This window comes from Garra rufa, chromosome 20 (genome assembly GCF_049309525.1).
Source record: "Garra rufa chromosome 20, GarRuf1.0, whole genome shotgun sequence".
In the NCBI taxonomy this organism is placed as follows: domain Eukaryota; kingdom Metazoa; phylum Chordata; class Actinopteri; order Cypriniformes; family Cyprinidae; genus Garra; species Garra rufa.
The window spans coordinates 12,685,292-12,698,883 of record NC_133380.1 but is presented as its reverse complement, the minus strand read 5'-3'; the positions used below and the strand labels follow the sequence as shown (position 1 = coordinate 12,698,883).

Here is a 13,592-nt window from a genome sequence, read left to right as displayed (position 1 = left end):
TCTAGAAATATTTTGACTTTATTCTCGCAATTTCGACTTTATTCTCATATTTTGACTTTATTCTCATAATTTTGACTTTATTCTCAAAATATTTTGACTTTATTCTCACAATTTCGACTTTATTCTCATATTTTGACTTTATTCTCAAAATATTTTGACTTTATTCTCGCAATTTTGACTTTATCCTTGTAATTTCGACTTTATTCTCATAATTAAGTCTTTATTCTCTAAATATTTAGACTTAATTCTCATAATATTTCAACTTTATTCTTGGCTTCCATTCTCATCCGCCTCCAGTTATTTTTAGCTGCACAAAACAGCTTGTTTGCTGCTTGATATTGCAAATTGGTGCGTCTTATCATATTATTTTGATATATTATCTTAATTATGAACACACTGGTTTGTAGTGCAAACAGTTTTACCGTTTACTGCACGTTGTTATTCTTCTCGTTATATCCATATAGCGACTACTAAACCGGAAGTCTCACCCATAGGCTTACTTCCGCATATAGTGAAATAGTGGATAAATTTATCTTTCTATTTTAAATTCATTTAAATAATGCATTTTTATATCAATTACAGTCTATTTTCTTGTCTTACTACTCTGCAACTAATTCTGGCTAGAATACAGTCTTGATTAAAGTGTTAATAATTTATTTGTGTTTATTTATTTTTAGCCTACTATGTATATTGGAATTCTATTCTTTTGTGTGTGTGTGTGTGTGTGTGTGTGTGTGTGTGTGTGTGTGTGTGTGTGTGTTTTCCCTAATACACAGATGCAATATTTCTGCCCATTAAGCTTTCTGAGGCGATCTGTTTTTTATTATTATTTTTTGTATTCATTTTCACTCCGCCCACACAAAGTTGTGAGAAGCACATGTGAATCATGCCCACTGTCTAGCCTGCATCTAGTGCGCCTGCGCACATGGTTGACGTGCGCTATGCGCTGAAGAAAAGGAACGGCCGGCGCCATGCGCTTCTATCACACTCTGGGCTAGCGCTGAGACTTCACAACTGTCAAAATATAGATGTCGCGGGAATGTGAGAGCGTCACGCTGCCCTCCGTCAACTGGAATGAAAACGGCAGCGGAGGCCCAGAGGCAGCTTTCCTTTCGATTTCGTGTGTGGATACTTGTAGTGAAGTTGCAGGCTGACACTGTAATATAGCGCTGAATCATGGAGGGAAACTCTAAGGAAAGCGACCGTCTGGAGCGAGAACGCCAGTACTGCGAGCTGTGCGGGAAAATGGAGAACCTCATGAAGTGCGGACGGTGTCGCAACTCGTTCTACTGCAGCAAAGAGCACCAGAGACAGGACTGGAAGAAGCACAAGCGGGTGTGCAAGGAGGCCGACAAGCAGCAGCAGCAGCAGCCGCCGGCGGCTGAAGAGCATAGCTCTGTACAGTGCAACACTTCAGAACAGTCCAAGACTTCTCAGAGTAACTCCACCGTTACGTCACCCGGCGAAAGAATGACAGATTTTATCAAGTCCGCAACGGGCTCTGAAAACAAACCGATCGCAGACAGTTCCAAACCCAACGGACAGACGCGGTCGCCTCCTCAGAAGCTGGCCACGGACTATATCGTGCCCTGTATGAACAAGCATGGCATCTGCGTGATCGACAACTTTCTAGGTGATGAGGTCGGTCGGAGTATTCTGGAGGACGTGCGGGCGCTTTACCTCATCGGCGGCTTTACGGACGGACAGCTGGTCAGTCAGAGGAGCGACTCGTCTAAGGACATTCGTGGGGATAAGATCACCTGGGTGGAGGGGAAGGAGCCAGGCTGTGAGAGGATAGCGTTTCTCATGAGCCGCATGGATGATCTGATCCGACACTGTAACGGGAACCTGGGCAACTACAGGATCAATGGAAGAACGAAAGTAAGTACAGTTGTCATTAGAGGACAATTATGATGACTGAGTTTTATGCATACAACGTTTTTAAGAAATATCCTTAAAAGCCTGACCAGTCAGATAGAGCTTAATATGTTAATGTTAATATTAATATGCCCCCCGCTACCATCCCACACTGTAAATTTGCATGCGGGTCGCCCTCTCATGGGCAACGCCATGTTGATGTCACATGACCAGCCACGCAGCCTGGAAGTAACCCACAGCACCAACGCTCAAAAATCGCTTACAAATATGTGCAGGAAGAAGCAGACCAAAAGCAGCAGTACACAAACTAAACAACTTTGTTGTGAATTAGCAGTAGTTAGTAAACAAACGTACACATACACCTTCTAAATCAGCCATTCTGGCAGCACTGAATGTATACAATCCAACTGAATCGAAAGAAACTTGCATATTTTCCTAATTATTGCTGCTAAAAATGGTCAATTAATGTCTTGTTTTGGCCAATCGGTCGGACCGGGAACAACATTTGGAGTACTATAGCCTGCCAAAAGTTGTAACAAATCAAGGAGAAGAGTTCAAAAAATTGAGGAACAAACAGTGTGTGGTTGGCCAAACTGAACCAGGATTTTCAGGGCAAGAATCTTGACAACATTTGTGTTTGTTCTTATCATTTCCGGTCCGGTAGGTGAAATATTAGACTAATATCTTAATTAATACTGCTCGTATGTGTCTTTACATCCTGGTAACTTTAGTTTGTCTAAATATTGCGCTCTTACCTGCTTACTAAGTCCGTCTCTATATGATTTAGCAGCTTCCAAACATTTTTCCCATGATTTAGACTGCATTAATTAGCAGAACAACATATTTAGTAGTACGTTAACCGTGCAATCAATGCTGTTGTTTACATCCGAGTATTTCCAATATGGCCGCGCATCCGGATAACTGACCAAACCGTGACGTAAGTGCAAACCCTCTATTGTAAACCGTTACTGATTCCAAATAACATTACAAAAAAATTTAGTTAGTAATGTAATCATTACATTACACATTTTAGGTAATATAAACAGTACTTTTAGATTACTTTTGACTTGTCTCGTTTATCACATTGATTTAAATAGGATAATCTTGTACTGATATAAAAATACAAAGATTAAGAAAAGATATTTATTAATCTTAAGTGCATTAAATATTATATCACATTAGGTAATATGATTGTGATTAGTTAAATAATAAGAAATCAAAAATAAGTTTTATTTATTTTTTTAAATTTATAAAAACATTATATAGGAAAGGCAAAACCTGGAAATATCAGAGAATTTTAAAGGCCAAATCATTTTTGTTATGCAAGTAGCTGTTTTCTTATCAAGTAATCTCACGGAAAAGTCATGAAAAATCATTGGTCAGCAGGCGTGGGAACATATGCTTGTGGGAACAGGTGAAAGGCCCAGTTAACACATTAACATCTTGGACTGGTTAGGTTTAAACTCATATGTGTGTCACTTTAGATGGGAAGATGCCTCACCTTTGATGCAGGACGTGTCCGCACCTGTCTTCGAATAGAAAGTGAATGTCAAGAGGCATTGTTCAGAGGATTTATTAAAAATGACAGCATGTTCACTCTTCCTGTTCTTTCTCTAATACAGATGGTTTAAATATGTCAGTATGTTTTTGTCATTAAGCGAATTACTAAACAGCCTGTGTAGTAGATTTCCTCAACATGTATCTGTAAGCTCACTAGTTTTCTCTTCGCTGCATTTGTAGTAGGCCTAAAACCTCTTACTAAACTAGATTAAAGACCTTGCCTATATGCACCATCAGGTATTAGGGTTGGGTCGACAAACGATGCCATCGTCCAACGCCGATGGCCGATAGACATCACGATGGTGAGCCGGCATCGCGATTCCCCGCCCCCGCCACCGCAGCAGCAACCGGCTCGCGAAAAACACACACTTAATCACACTATATAGCCAAATGAAATGCATGCTTTCAATTTCCGCATCTTTACTTATTTTATTATTATTATTATTATTATGAGGAAATAATAACAAGGAAGTTGTTAGCGATCACAATACAAATTACAGTGAACTCCAAACGAATTACACAAACTAGTTTGTTTACATTAATAAATTAGGCAAACAAAAACTAATAATCAAAATAATTTTCATTAAATTAGATTAAATAAACTACACCAAATATGCCTTTTTTATGGTTTCACCATAACGAACAGAGCTTGGATCAAAAAACAAGAGAATATATTTTTTTCCAACGAAATACGAACGTACAGTACAAAGCCTAGTATACATTATAAATAACAGTTTATCATTCAAATGCATTGGGAATATGGAAACACTTGGATTTGTGCCGAATTACAGAGGTGCGTGAGCCCAACGTCTGGTATTTTTAGTTTCGCTTTGTTTTGGTTTCTTAACTTTATATAGTTTGTTTCATTCCTGTTCTGTTCTGAATACCGTTACATTTAAATGATTCGTTTTGGAGTCAGGGTAACTAACTTATAGCTATGTTTTATAGTGTTTATAATGTTAATACATAATAATATTTCGCTTGATGTGGTATTATTTCTGATATTACACTTTCTCTCTAAACATTCCGCTGCTCATTAAATGCGTTTGGAGAGAGTGGGTTAAGCAGTAAGCAAACAATGAGAGCGATTTTGAACTTAAAAAAGCTGACTGGTCGAAAATATGTTAAGGACCAACACATATCCTCCAAATACATCTACATAAACCCGCGCTTGCTCTGTCTCGTATGCACGCACGCACTGTCACGATCTAATGCACTTGTTAATGCCAGATCTTTAAAAACAAATACGCAAAAATCCAAAATTTGACATTTTCCGGAACAGGATCCGGCTCAAATTAAGCACTGGTGGAAACGGTAGGCTACAATTAATTAATTCGTTATCAATTAATTATTTAACAACAACCATCCTTCACCCCGCCCCCCGCCGACGATGCCATCGTCCATCGCGATGTTGCACATTAAACATCGTACGATGCCAAATTGGTCGACATCGCTCAACCCTATCAGGTATCTCCCCCAGATTCAATTGTTCTTGAAATTTCTACACCCACAAATAATGTCAGACTGACCGTTTTTTTCAAACAGGATCTTCCTGTGGAGCTATGTTACTGATAGTGCCTTTGTGAGTTATCCTCAACCAGCATGGCTCTCATATTTCCCCAGGTCAGGGAAACGCCTGCGACCACCAGCTGCTATCAGGCGTACCCAACGCATGCACAATGTTTGGACAAACCTCTAGCCTCTCAGGGTTTAGGGAAATGATCACCTTTTCCCTCTTACTGTAAGCGCACATGCTTAACTGTGACCTACACGAAATTTGCAAGAGTTGTAATGATTATGCAAGATCACGTATACATTGTCTCGTTTTTGAAGGATTTTATTGTCTTCGGGCTTATTAGAGTGTAAAGTGTGTCTTATTTAAAGACAAAACCCCCATTGCTTCACTGACTGACTGTGCCTGGGGGAGTATGTGTTCCTCTTTTTCTTTCACTCCATGTACGCAACAGCAAGCCGTCACAGGCATGCTTTCCGATCAGTCACGTACACCACAATCAGACTGTCAATAAAAAACACAGTATAGTGAAAGAGAAACTAATGCCTAAAAAATTTAAATATCAGGTCGTAAAAAGTCGTTTATACATTCGTGCTTAAAGCATACGCTGTGCACAGGATGTTTAAGTGTGAATAGCAGAAGGCTTGATGGGAGGTGATAGCACTTCCTGTGACTGCAGATTTTTTTAATGTCATTGTGATGGTCACAGATGTACAGCACGACAATTCAGGATGCTCAGCAGGCGAATGACATCGAATCAGCCGGGGGGAAGAGTCAGTTACATAAAACACAATGAACGGATAATATGTTTATGTTTTGCATTGATATTAAACTGGAAACGAGCTTTGTGGTTGTTAAATGTTGGAGGATCAGAAGGAGAGTGTATATATATATATCTGGATATATAACTGGATTTCAGTAAGGCCGGAGATGAGTGGAGAAAGAAGTGAGAATAGGAACAAAGCATAATGCTTATTGTGAAACAACAGAATATGGCTTTTGAGTAGTTTTCATTGGAATTTAAATGTTCTAATTCCTCTTAAAAGAGAACCCCCATTTACCCTTATGTAGTTTGTGAGGGTGTGTGTCTTTCTCTCTACTGTGAGACATAAAAGATGATATTTTAAGAAGAAAGAAGTGTTTTTTTTTCTTGTCCATACAAATGATTACCAAAGCTATTTGGTTACCATTGTTCTTCAAAATATCATCTTTTGTGTTCAGCATAAGAATGTAAGTCAATTGGAACATCACATTTGTGACCCTGAGTCAGTAAGGTTGAGATTTAGTTAAAATTTGGCTGAGATACAACTGAAAATCTGGAATCTGTGGTTTCAAGTTTTTAGCAATGCATTTTATGAATCAAAAATTAAGTTTTGATATATTTACAGTAAGAAATTGACAAAATATCTTAATGGAACATGATCTTTACTTAATATTCTAATGATTTTTTTGCATAAAAGAAAAATAAATAATTTTGACCCATACAGTGTATTTTTGGCTATTGCTACAAATATACCGTGCTCCTTAAAGGTTGTATCAGCGATTTCTAGCCTAAAACATAAAGTGTCGAATTCAGCTGAGCTTTCTTCACGATCCACTCGCTGCCTGCCCCATAAATTGTCTGTGAAAAAACCGCGTCTCTCTGGTCAGCCTAGGGTCCGAGATATGCCAAAAAAACAATCGGCACTACCAACCTTTCCACAGATAAACAAACAGTGTTCCAACCAATCAGCGTCAGGGGTTTGGTGTTGTGGACTTTCCTACTGGTGCAGGGATGTGAGGGAGGCGGCGCGAAAGTCCACAACACCAAACCCCTGACGCTGATTGGTTGGAACACTGTTTGTTTATCTGTGGAAAGGTTGGTAGTGCCGATTGTTTTTTTGGCATATCTCGGACCCTAGGCTGACCAGAGAGACGCGTTTTTTTTCACAGACAATTTATGGGGCAGGCAGCGAGCGGATCGTGATGAAAGGTCAGCTGAAATTGACACTTTATGTTTCAGGCTAGAAATCGCTGATACAACCTTTAAGACCAGGGTCACATTTTAAATGTAAATTTTTTTGGGGGTGAATTTTTCCTTTAACGTTTGTTTAATTTCAATAATGATTCATATTGTCAGTTTGACGAAGCCTCTCACAATAATTAATTGCATAGTTTGGACCCTGTTAATAATTTTGTAATTAATATAAAAAATATATAAAAATAAAAACTGAATTAATTGCATAGTTTGCAACCTGTTAGTAGTTTTTTAAAATTAATATAAAAAAAAAACAAATAAATGAAAACTAAAATAATTGCATAGTTTGGACCCTTTTAGTCATTTTTAAATTAATATTAAAAAAGTAAATAAATGGAAACAAAAATAATTGCATAGTTTAGACCCTTTTAGTCTTGACTTTAGTAGTTTTTTTTAGTAATGTTAAAAAATAAATAAATGAAAACTAAAATAATTGCATAATCTATCTTCTACGTGCAAGTCTATCAGCAGCAATGTTCTCTTCTGAATTTTCAGTGTCATGGAATTCCTAAGTTGTAAATGTGTGTTTGTAGTTTGTATTGGTGCAATAAAAAAGAACATATACCATTTAGTCTGTATTGGTGCAATAAAATGATAGTTTGTTATCATGGCATACCTAAGCTGTGAAAGTGCATTTGTAGCCTGTATTGATGCAATAAAAAAGACTATTTACCACAAAACAATAGCAGAAATTGTCTTCACACAAAAACATACAGTGCAACCAGTGTAGTCCGATTCACAAATAATTTTTTTTTTTTTAAGTAAATCAAAAACGTGCAAACCAATGACTTTATTTAGTCTGTTTTAGTTTTTTGTTGGATTTTTGTAAATCAAAATGACCAGATAAGCCTGATTTCTGAAACAAATTATTCTTATTAGTCAGTTCATTTTCTAATAAATAATTTAATGAATTCTAAAAGTCATGGCATTAAATTTTTGTCTAAGCAGTCTTAAATGAAGATACACAGTTAAGATCAAAAGTTTGCATACACCTTGCAGAATCTGCAAAATGTTAATTAGTTTTCCAAAATAAGAGGAATCATACAAAATGCATGCTATTTTTTATTTAGTACTGACCTGTATAAGATATTTAACATAAAAGAAACATTTATATATATTCCACAAGAGAAAATAATAGCTGAATTTATAAAAATGACCCCGTTCAAAAGTTTACATACACTTGATTCTTAATACTTAATATCTGAATGATCCACAGTTGTTGTTGTTTTTTTGTTTAGTGATAGTTGTTCATGACTCCCTTGTTTGTCCTGAACAGTTAAACTGTCCACTGTTCTTCAGAAAAATCCTTTAGGTTCCACAAATTCTTTAGTTTTGCATAATTTTTGTGTATTTTAACTTTTTCCAACAATGACTGTATGGTTTTGAGATCCATCTTTTCACACTGAGGACAACTGAGGGACTCATATGCAACTATTACAGAAAGTTCAGTCGCTCGCTGATGCTCCAGAAAGAAAAACAATGCATTAAGAACCAGGGGTTTTAAACAGAATGAACATCTACATTTTTCTTATTTATCTCTCTCTCTCTCTCTCTTTTTTTTTTTTTTTTTTTCTTTTTTTTTTTTAATAAAGTACTGCGCTTCAGCAGCTGCAGAAGATACTTGCATGTTTCCCAGAAGACAAAATAAGATACATTTAACCCCGATCTTCAAATTCAAAATCTCCAGTTCTTAACACAAAAATGCTATAAAACCAAAGAATTTGTGGGACCTGAAAAAAAAAAGTGGGCAGTTTAGCTGTTCAGGACAAACAAGGGACTCATGAACAACTATCACTCAACAAAAAAAATCCCTCCTATTTTAGAAAATGTATGTAAAATTTTGACCTCAACTGTATATTTACTCGAAATGAAAATAGTTGAAGACTTATTTTTTAGAAATTCAACACAATTTTAATGCTAAAAAATGCAGTTCATGCTAAAAACAAATATCTGTTAGTGGGGTATGATAAAATGTTTTTCCTGCCCATACATAGGCAGATATTTGTTCTTATTGTAATCATGAGAAAACAAGTCTTCTCATCGTTTTGCTTCTCATTGTATGTTGATTTAAAAAACTTTATACATTTGCAATGAAAAACAAGACAAATACTGAGGAAGAACAGCACTCCTTTGCAGTGTGATCAAAAAGTTTCTTCCCTATTCTAGTTAAACTTTCCTTGTAAAACGAATTGAAGAGTAATGGGTTCAAACTGCTGCTAAAGCAACACATTTTCTGCTCAATAGACATTTACATTTAGAGAACACATTGCCATATTCCTTCAGTTTGGTCAATTTTCTTTACTTGGACTTAAAGTCTAAGTAAAAAAATTGACCCCTGGTATAGTGTGCAGCATTCGCTGAGAGATTTCTTTACATGTCTAAGGAAATTTCCCATATAATGTATAACTAAAATACACTTAAAAGAATCTAAATCAGAATCAGATGGAGGGTTGCAAATGTGAATATGAATCAAATCAGAAAATCAAATCAGAGTTTTTGTACAATGTTTTTGTCTATCATTGGCTCAGGGGCTCCACCATCACCTGCTCTGCCACCTTCTGAGTGCCAGAGCAAAGAATGTGTGGTGCAATACAACACAATGAATTGCAAAGTGGTCATGTTTACATTACGTGACCAGAGATATGCTGGCACAGGATCAGAATGGGCTGTTTTCGAGTGTGTTCATTAGGGCAGTTCATTCCCTTTGGAAAGTCCCACTTCACTGGGAAGGATGTATAGTATTTCTTTGCGTCTGCATCAACGTTTAGTTACGTGCTTTTTTTTGTTTTTGTTCCCTTATGTCAGGAAACCTTGCGTGCCACAAACAGGGATCTTACGAGGTTGTTTTTTGAAGGCGGAAAGCTGATGTGTAAAACACCTGTAGATTTCATAATGAACTATAATGAAGCCTGTTTTTGGTGCATGTGCATTTTGTTTACATGAATTTTTTTTGCAATGTTTGTTCATTGCAAGGCCTATTTTCTTCAGCTTGCATGTTTGACTTGTCGTTTGGACATATGTCTTGTCACAGCTTTCTCCTCAATGTGTTTGTTAATGGTGCAGCGTGGTGTCAGTTTGCCAGGGTCTCAGTGCTGGAACAGCAGTGCAGCTGCACGCTCTGCACGTAGCAGGAGTACAAGAACTGTCTGCCTGGCTAAAGTCCAGCAGCTGAGTTATATATCAGCTCTGCATTGCTCTCTGGAAGAGATGGCAGCAGGTCAAGACCATATGCAGCTGACATAAAGGAGAAAGGACACGTTGTAAACCCGAGAGAGCCTCTTTCAGGGAAACAAATCACTGTTATGGAGATGTGTAACAGTACATGATGATCCTGTGTGCGATTAACATATTAATGGAATGTTTTCAACGGTTTATCATGTTGTCGCTAGTCCCCCCCCCCCCATTTTAAAAAGACTTTTTGTTTGTTTGTAAAGCAATATATTAATGTGGAATGATGGATTACAAATTAATGTTTACACGCAGTGCTTGCATCCGACAGTGGAAAAAAGAGTAAAGGAAATGAGCGTGACTTGAGGCTTTAGAACACAAACATCCCCCAGGGAGATGAGAATGAAAAGAGCTGATAAAGAAAATGTTTAAACTAGTTAGTTAACACAGCGTTGTTTTGATTCAGTAGTTTAGATTTATTAATTTATTTCTGGATATGGTGTAGTGTCTGTAGAATAATTGGCAATTTCTCCAATCACATGGTCCTTCAAAAATCATTCTAATATTTAGATTTTGCTGTTGAAAACAGCTGAGTCAAATATTTTCAGGTTTCTTTGATGAATAGAAAGTGCAGAAGTATTTTTCTGAAATAGAAATCATTTGTCTTTATCATCACATCAATTTAGGAAAGGAAAGGAGGTGACATGAGGCCAAGTATGGTGACCCATACTATGAATTTGTGCTCTGCATTTAACCCATCCAAGTGCACACACACAGTAATAATAATCAATAATAATCAATAATAATTTTATTTCGGTCCTCACAAACAAATTTTCACAAGATAAATACAAAAAAAAAAAAAAAAAAAAATACATAGTTGCCGAAAAAGGTGTAGGCAGAAGCGTTGCTTATTAAGCCTACCCTTTATACATCATTAACTGAATGGGCAAAGTTAATTAACACAAAATAAACAATATGACAAAAAACATTTCCCAAAATATACAAACATTAATCACATTTTTTTCTTTTCTTTTATTCCTTCGTTTTTCCCCTTTATCTTTCATTTAACAATACAACCACAATTTATTTATACGAAATCATATAACTTTTTATCACCTTATTTTTATACATTGTTAATATAAATAAAAGTATTAATTTCCCATAAAAAAGATATTTTATTTCAGATAAATGCTGATCTTTGGATCTTTTTATTATTAAAAGAAAGAAAATGAAAAAATATATATATTCTTCTTCTTATTTATTTATTCATTAAAGAAAATAAACAATTCCTTAACTATTTGAAATATTGGTGATGATAATAATAATAATAATAATAATAAATAATAATAATAAATATTTATTGAACAACAAATTAGAATGCTTTCTAAGAGATCATATGACACTGAAGAATGGAGTAATGAGCTGAAAATTGAGCTTTGATCACAGGAATGAATTACTAAATGAATTTTAAAATATATTCAAATAGAAAACAGTTATTTAAAATGGTAAAAAATGTTTCAAAATTTTACTGTTTTTGCTGTACTTTGGATCAAATAAATGCAGGCTTGGCGAGCAGAAGAGACTTCCTTAAAAACATTTGGGGGAAAAATTGCTGTTCAAAAACTTTTGATTGGTAGTGTGTACATACATGTATAGTTTTATATATATATTTTAATTATTTATATAAGTGAGAGTAAAGACATTTACAGTGTTACAAAACATTTTTCTAAAAATGCTGTTCTTTTGAACATTCTATTCACCAAAGTATCCAGAAAAATATTTCCACAAATATATCATGATTTCCACAAAAATAATAATGATAATAAATCTTTCTTGACCATCAAATCAGCATATTAGGTTTCTGAAGAATCATGTGACACTGAAGTCTGAAGTCATCATGGCTGCTGAAAATTCAGCTTTGCCATCACAGGAATAACAGGATAATAATATACTGTGATTTGTTTTCATAAACAAATGCTTTGTAACATTGTAAATGTCTTCATTGTTACTTTTTTTTTTTTTAAATTCAGTTTCATATTTTCATAAAAATTCCTATTTTTTGCACTGACCCTAAACAGTAGTGTATGTAAGAGAGCAGCATGTGACAAACTTTTTCAGCATTTCCACAAAAGAAAGAAAGTCTTGAAACAAGCTTTGATGTTTGTCATTTGATGTTTTATGTTTGCACTGCAGCTGATGCAGACACTGTTTTGTGTCTGAACCTCCTGGAGAGAGATGCTGTTAAATCAACTCAGAATTTTTCTAGTAAGGTTTAATGCAAATGATTGCACAAAAATGCTTTCTGCTTTTGGCATGAATAGTGAGGAATATTGAGAATCAATAAAAATAAAAAGGTAGATAGCAGGCGCAGCTGTTTGCACACACAGCGTCACATCCAGGTGTATCCGAGATGTTGAAACCGGACTACACGCACACTGAAGCTTTGATTGAAATACTCTTTGGGTTGTGGGACTACGGCATCCCCTCCATCTCCTTCACCCTCCTCCCCGGTCACGGATCTTTGCAGGCGATGATGGGAGAATGGCGGCATGGCATCCTGACGCAAAACCCGCTGTGTGATGTTGATGCAAACGCCCACCCACCCCTCCTCGCCCGGTTGTTTTGTCAGCCCAGCATTCCCCGTGCAGCCACTTACTCTCTGACGCAGTTGGCTCTCACGTTCACCCCCACCTGAACGAATGAAGCGCCGTTGAGCGATTTCACCCTTATCTGCTCCGGCCCATTCGGGTGGGGGGCTTGCGAATTGCGTCAATGCCCTCAGCTTGCTTTTTTGTCCTGGCTTGTCTTGTCTTTCCCTCTCCCCCTATATCTCCTTCTCCTGCCGGCTAAAGCGCACACTAGCTCGTTCACTCGCTCTCCCTTCGCCCTTGTTTACGTTGCCCGTCGCTTTTGCACCTGCCGCCGGGGAAAACAGTTCGCTTGAAATGTCGTCACATGTATTGTGATCCGTCGTGCATTGCGTGCCATTGCAGGCTGCTGGATTTGGCTGGAAACGTGTTCATCGTGAACGCCCCTTTTCAAGAAGTCGAGGTGTAAACGGGACGGTGAATTCCTGATGAATTGAACAGCGACGTAACAACAATAGTCATCGTCTCGCTAACTGACCCTAGTCTGGCCTTTCTGTGACTTCTGCATTCCTCGTCTTCCACTTGAGATGATTGATTTACAGTTAACCGCACCTCAGCGCCACTGACGGTTATGCTGCTAGGAAAAGGTTCCTGTGTAAAGTCGCTTTCAGATTTGTTCCCAGCATGTATTTGCTTTTCTCAGCTGTCGTCTGTTCTCCTGGAATGATGACGCTGTTTCACTGGAAATTTAATATCGAATTATAGGCCTCAGGAAGCTGGGGGAGCGATGTTAAGGGGGTTGTGTACTGCTGTTAACAGCTCTGTGTGCTTGTGTTCTTGTGAGTGAGAGGATTTGTATGTAATAAAG

General features: G+C 36.9%; 1 protein-coding gene across 1 annotated transcript in view; it reads left to right on the top strand.

Annotated features, from left to right (window-relative positions):
• The first annotated feature begins 918 nt into the window (after positions 1-918).
• egln1b (egl-9 family hypoxia-inducible factor 1b) overlaps positions 919-13,592 on the top strand; it is a 30,201-nt gene continuing 17,527 nt past the window's right edge. The window contains exon 1 of the mRNA XM_073825626.1: positions 919-1,881. Coding sequence (XP_073681727.1) covers positions 1,177-1,881 — 705 coding nt within the window. The 5' untranslated portion in view covers positions 919-1,176. The remainder of the gene's footprint in view (positions 1,882-13,592) is intronic.